Below are 6928 nucleotides of genomic sequence, written 5' to 3'. Positions count from 1 at the left end.
AAAAAACAAAAACAACCCCCAAACCCCCCAAAAAACAAACAAACAAACAAACAACCAAACAACCAAACAACAACCCAAAAGGCAAAACAAAACGAAACGACCTCCCCTCCCCCCAAAAACCAACAACAAAAAGATGGTTTCAATATTATACTTTTATTCTGTAAAATGTAAAATAAATGTGATATAAAACTTATGAATCCAACAATTTCTTCTTCCGTTTCCAGCTGATCAAGGTGTTGCGGACTTTGTGTTCCCCCTTGTGGTCAGCATAGTATTTTGGGAAGAACTTAATTCAAGGCTCAGACTATTTTAAGTGTTTTAACTGTGCAGAAATGTTCTTCTTGAACTTTGGCCCTGGAAGAAGATAAGATAAGATACGATAAGATAATACTTTATTATCCCTGAGGGAAATTTTTCTTGGCTGTACAGGACCGTAAGAATACTCGCAGGTATACATAAAGAATTAAACTATACTATATATTACTCTCATTAAAATTCAATATGAAAAGAGAAGTAAAGCTGACAAAATGGAAATTATTTTATGAAAAAAAAAGTAAAAAGAATTTTTTGTATAACACAAGATGTTTCCCTCTCTTCCTCAAATCAAGCAAGGTTCCACTAACCTCACTTATGTTTTGGACTCAACAGAAATATTTCCAGAGCGGGCCGTGGAAAACGTTGCGGCAGGCTAAAGGTCAGAGTTACTTGACCATCGAGTGGACCAATCAGCACGGATGTGGCGGGAACGAAGACAGCAGCCCACAGAAGCAGAACTGTGCTCTGGTCATGCAGTACATGTGCCAGGATGACGTGGACTCTCCAACAGGTAGTTTTAAAAAGTTTTAGTAGAGGTTTTACGGCGCTCGCAACTGCATAAGGTCATATGAGCGCCAGAAGATTAGAGGTGTTACAGGAGAGTGACAAACATAAAAAAGAAGAAGGGGAGATAAGGACGATAGATGTTTGATAGAAAAGAAGGAGCAATCCACACCAGAGCACCCGCCAACCACCCACACAGGTAGTTTGTTTACTTCACACTTCCTTCATCTTTTTAAAAAAATGGTCATCTTTTTTATGTGACCCGTTTTAACCCTATCCGTACGCCCTGGGGTCCTTTTGTACCCGCGGGGTTGTATACTTCACATTTTAGAATACTTCTAGTACGAAGATCTCTTTGAGACTTTCAGTTTTTCTCAAAAAATCATTTTGACAGACTGCTATGCAAAACGATTAACGAGTAATTTCCTCTTTGGAAAGTGGTGGCACAGAGTTCCCCACGACGTACGGATAGGGTTAAGTGGTGGCACAGAGTTCCCCACGTTGTATGGATACGATAGTAAAACACGACATACGGATAGGGTTAACCAGGCCTAACACATTGCTCATTTAATTTGTGGCGAGATAGAATTTGATATAGAGGTCACATATTACTTTCACAGCACAGAGTGGTTTCAATATGGTTATTCGTAATGTTTTTATTATCTCATACTGTTCCCTGTTAGGTGTAATGACTGACTTATCTTGCTCTGTCACCATTTATTACTCCTCAACAGAAATGACCCATCTCTCCTCAAGGTCATAAAGTTTGCCTCCAATCTTCTTTTACCTTATTTTTCTTTGTCTAGTACAAGATTTAATACTTATACTGTACTAGTTTGGTAAGAGGTGTGTGGTAGTGGTATGGGGTTGTTTTTTAAAAATATTTTTTAGTAGAGGTTTTACGGCGCTCGCAACTGCATAAAGTCATATGAGCACTAGAGGTTTAGAGGTGTTACAAGAGAGTAACAAACATAAAAAAGAAGAAGGTGAGATAAGGACGATAGATGTTTGTTAGGAAAGAAGGAGCAAACCACACCAGAGCTCCCGCGAACCGCCCACGGTATGGGGTTTAAGGGGGATTCTAATATGATAGCAGTTGTGATGCCCAAGCTCCTATTCAATTGCATTGATGTCAAAATCGTGGATGGGTCGTTTTGCGGAGTTATCAAACCTTTCAACCTGTTTGGCTGAGTCCTCTCAGAGACAGAGGTCAAATTCTGTGGCATGGCCCTGCCTCCAAGTTTAACATCCATCACTTTTTTTTTTAATAGTAGAGGGTTTTACGACGCTCGCAACTGCATAAGGTCATATGAGCGCCAAGTCCATCACTTTAAATGACCTAATAGCGTTAATAATGACTGTGAAGGGTGCTGACAAAATGAGTTGCTTCTCGGATTCAACCCTTATTGAAATAGATACTTCACGCTTATAGGTGAAGTTTTTATAGTTTAGAAATGTGAAATAATAAAAAGCATGTTATACTTATAAGAATATGGCGTCAATTGAAAATCTACAAATTTGACCCTAGTATCGTTTTTGGGACAATATCTCCTTTTATGGATTGCGAGAAGTAACTCATTTTGTCAGCATGTCTCACATATTGTATCGTTAACCCCATACACTTGCTCACTGTGTTTGCAGGGATCACGGACACGTTGAGGAATGGGGTCAACACAAAGAAGCAGGATTACACCAAGCCCAACCGGAACAACGCAGACAGTGACCGCTCTAACGCTGACGCCAAGTCCGACCGCGGCCTGCACGAGCCCTGGTCGTGGTACAACAAATGCTATCTCAGGGAGAGGAACAAAGGTGAACAATTTGTGGCACGATGCGGTGAAATCAGGCGTTGGTCAATTTTTGGGCATATGGAGTTGATGGTATCATCTTAAGGCCTGTCCGTTTTCCTTGTTTTGGGTGAAAATGATACCCATCTATGTTGAATAGAAGTTGAGATATGTGTGGTTGAAGGAGGTGAGAGTCATCTGGTTCCAGAGGTAAAAATAGCGAGAAAATGGCTGCCAAAGTTATTTCTTTAGCTTGAGAGTCTGTGGAAACTGAAAATTTACATTTCTTCTGCCTTTAATAAATGTTTTTCTGTAAAATCCACACAGAAATGTGCTCTTTAATGTCCACGAAAGGTGCTGAACCAAAAAACAAAAGTTAAATAAAGTTTCCCAAACCTGCATGAAAATGCCAATATCTTGAGTTTCATTATTTTGATGAGCGCCTGATTTCACCGCGCTGCCTCACATTTTTCTTTGCTTTATTATGTAAGTGTTTCTATGCCCCCTCGACACAATTTTGATCGTTTAGGAGGCAGGGTCCAACCCTACCTGTTAGGACCAACCTGGGCTGAGAGGGACACAACGTCCCAACAGACATAGAAAGGAGGTCAATAAACATTCTTTCCACATGAGAATGATGTTGTTGCTGTTAGCGATCCAGTAGCATCTGAGCGTTAACTCTTCTGCATGATGCCATTCTGTAATAGTTGCATGTCTGTTCTAATTGTTGTCTTGAGGTGTAGAGGCAGTTAGATGTGTTTGGTAGCTTGGGAAGAAAACATCCCCTTAAATCAGTTAGTTTTCTACAAAAGAACAGATGATGTTCCACTGTCTCTGAGGGGTAGTCACATAGTGGGCAGGCAGCAGACTGCTTTACTCCTATTCAGTTGAGATGTTGATTGAGGGGTACATGTTGTGTTCTAAGTTGGAAGATTATGGATTGATCTCCCCTCTTCAACTCATTGGTTGGATCTTTGACCAGTGGTCTACGTGAGAATCAAAGTGAGGAATTCTGTGTGTGATAATGGTGCAGCCAATCATCACACTACAGATGGTAACGTGGTAGTTTCCTTCCTACCCGCTGACATTATTTCAATGTAGTATAAGAGTACCCGTTAATTAAGCCCATTGTGAACTAAATTGTTCTCAAGATTTATTTGGATAACAAATCATAAAGGCCTTCAAAAATATACTTATGTATACAAAATTGAAACCTTGGACATCAGCAGATGAAATGACAAAGTGCTTCCAAAGGACCAACCAAAGAAAGGAGAGCACCTCTGTTATTACTTCTCACCTTTGTACCTCTTCCAACAGGTTTGTTTGTCGCAGACCAGAAGCTGGAGTCCGACAATGGCTTGGGCTACAGCAGCGCCATCTACACGCGTCAGAACCCGAACGGCAACCGCTACGGCTACGAGTGTCCCGAGGAGAGGGATTACTTCCCTTACTGGCACCCGACACCCTGGAAGGACATCGCTGTTTTGGCAGAGAACGCGTCTATGTGCGAGTAAGAAATTCTGATCAGGCTATTTATTCCGCTTGCATTTTATTTTGTAAGAATAAATGGTGGCTTTTAAGCTGAAGGGGGCTATCCAGAAAAATGCTGTTTTGAGAAAATCGAAGGTAAAGTCTTTGCCCCATGTTCAGTTTCTTTAAAAGACAAGGAAAGTTGTCTCTATGACCAAACAAATATACACACCAATGAACCCAAACTTCTCCTATAGGTAGGGCAATGCCTACTTTTGGTGTAGGTCAAGATTTCTGGAACCCTCGAAATCTGGGTTAGCCCGCTTGTCCTTAAAAGCGACCAAATATAAGGAGGTCAAGATGGGTTTTTTTCCCCCTCCTGGTGTCCTGCCTCTCCGCAGACATCCTCAACAATGATCAAAGAGGTAGAGCTCTTTTCTGTAAAGTAAGATGTCTTTTTATTTGAATCAAATCCAGGGTTCCATTGCAAAATACATTTTACACTAATTCTGAGCATTTCAGAAAACCCCCATCCAGTCGACAATCTTAAAAGAATTGTTGTGAGAATATTTGTGAGTAAAGTGTTTGTCTTAGATAAGAAGATGTCATGGGTGGTTGGCGAGTGCTCTGGTGTGGTTTGCTCCTTCTTTCCAATCAAACATCTATCATCCTTATCTCCCCTTCTTTTTTCAGTTTGTTACTCTCTTGTAACACCTCTGATCTTCTGGCGCTCATATGACTTTTTTGCAGTTGCGAGCGCCGTAAAACCTCTACTAAAACTAAAAAAGGAAGATGCCTTACATAGTGCCGTTTTGATGTTTAAAAAAACTCAACAAAAAACGGCAAGAGGGGGATGGAAAGTAGCCATTTGTTCCGGTGATTGTCTTAGTGGTTAGGCTATCAGACTCGTAATCGTGAGGTTCCGGGTTCGGGGGTTCGAGCCGCGGGCCCAACGTTGTGTCCTTAGGAAAGGCACTTTACACAAATTTTCCTCACTTCACCCAAGTGGGAATGGGTTCCCGGCCAAAGACAGTGAAAGATCTTGTCTGTATGTTAGTGTTTTAGAGCCTATAAATGGCCGTTTGAACTGTTTGCTTCCCAGGAAGTTGAGGTTGTTTCAGAGTACTCTCAGGTCTACTGGGGTAATAGTATAGAATGTGAAGCGCATAGAGCTTGCTGTTGAGTGGGGATTTGCGCTATACAAATGCTATGTAATATTATTATAATACAGGTGGACGTTAGGCCGATTCTACTGTACAATCTGCCTTTTCCCCTCAGCCACTACACCAGGAAGAGCTTCAACGTTCAGCCGTATGGCGAGTGTGTGGAAGACAAAGGCTGGTCCAGCTACAATAACAAAGCTGCCTGTGAGAGCAATGGAGGAACCTGGAAGCTGCTCTATAACTATCTGGAGAAAGCAACAGGTGAGGAAAGGGTTTGGAAATAAGGATGAGAACAGAAGCTCAAAGTGGGTGGTTGGCGGGTGCTCTGGTGTGGTTTGCTTCTTCTTTCCGATGAAACATCTATCGTCCTTATCTCCCCTTCTTCTTTTTATGTTTGTTACTCTCTTGTAACATGTCTAATCTTCTGGCGCTCGTATGACCTTATGCAGTTGTGAGCACCGTAAAACCTCTACTAAGACTAAAAATAAAAAGAATCACTTATTTTTGTATATTTTACTTATATATTATAGCACCCACTCTCTTCTGTGTTGCTGTAGACCTAAACTCTTTCTTTGGAAAATATTGTGCTTTTCAGGCTGAATCATAGTAACTACAGGGCTAGAATTACAAATTTTATCGGGTAAGGAGTCTTAAGGAATTATCCAAAGTAATTTGTGTCACGCTGCAGTGGAATCAGGTGCTCGTCAATTTTCGGACATGTGGAGTTACTGGTATCATCTTAAAGCCTGTCCGTTTGCCTTGCTTTTGATGAGAAAAAATATCAATTTATCTTGGATGCAAGTCAAGATATTGGCGAAAAAGGAGGTGGGGGTCACCTGGATTCTGAGGTACAATTAGCGAGAAAATGGCCGCCAAATTTGAGTTATTTCCTTTACTTTGAGTCTGTGGAAACAGAAAATTTACATCTTTTATGCCTTAAATCAGCGTTTTTCAGTAAAATCTACACAGAATGTTCTTTAATGGGTATGAAAGGTGTTGAGCCAAAAAACAAAAATTTTATAAAAAATCTCAAGCGGGCGGGAAATGCCAGTTTCTTGACTTTCATTATTTTGACGAGTGCCTTATTTTCGCCACGCTGCCTCACATTTCTGTTTTTATGACTCTTTAACACTTTTATCCTTGCAATGACTTGTGTGTCTTTTCAGAGGATTTTTAATGTTATACCTTTGAACTTTATCTGGCCCAAGGAAAGTGTGCTCCTCTATGTTTAGGACAATGCGATAATTCAGATGAAATATACAAAGAACAGGGGAGGGACATTTAAAAAGTCCTGAAAACAGCTCTCATTGTATTCTTTTATTTTGTTGTAAGTGTTTTGCAGCGCTCGCAACTGCATAAGGTCATAATATGAGCGCGCGGGACACTAAAAAAGCCAAAAAGTCAACTTCCATTATCACATGCTTCCCCCCCCCCCCATTCACAGACAAGACCAACAAGGCTTCGTGCGAGAGGACGACCACCGGGGGCCTGACGTACAAGTGGGCTGTGCCGTACGACACCGACGATTACCAGCCCGAGTGTCTGGTCCTGGCCGATGCCCCGGAGTGTGCTGAGGCGCCGTGGTCACGGTGAGGACTTAGAAATGTGTTGGTGAATTGGGAGGGAGGACTGAAGAATGTGTTGGAGAATTGGGGGGGGGGAAGGGAGGGAGGGAAGGCACCGTGGTCA

General features: G+C 41.6%; 1 protein-coding gene across 1 annotated transcript in view; it reads left to right on the top strand.

Annotated features, from left to right (window-relative positions):
• Positions 1–6928, top strand: part of LOC101856016 (protein DD3-3) — a 28787-nt gene that overhangs the window by 13928 nt on the left and 7931 nt on the right. Inside the window, exons 4-8 of the mRNA XM_035969171.1 lie at positions 649–826; positions 2461–2631; positions 3924–4116; positions 5355–5500; positions 6684–6828. Of these exons, the coding sequence (XP_035825064.1) occupies positions 649–826; positions 2461–2631; positions 3924–4116; positions 5355–5500; positions 6684–6828 (833 nt within the window). The remainder of the gene's footprint in view (positions 1–648; positions 827–2460; positions 2632–3923; positions 4117–5354; positions 5501–6683; positions 6829–6928) is intronic.

Source organism: Aplysia californica, unplaced genomic scaffold, assembly GCF_000002075.1.
Source record: "Aplysia californica isolate F4 #8 unplaced genomic scaffold, AplCal3.0 scaffold00123, whole genome shotgun sequence".
In the NCBI taxonomy this organism is placed as follows: Eukaryota; Metazoa; Mollusca; class Gastropoda; order Aplysiida; family Aplysiidae; genus Aplysia; species Aplysia californica.
This window is presented reverse-complemented; position numbering and strand designations above follow the sequence as displayed.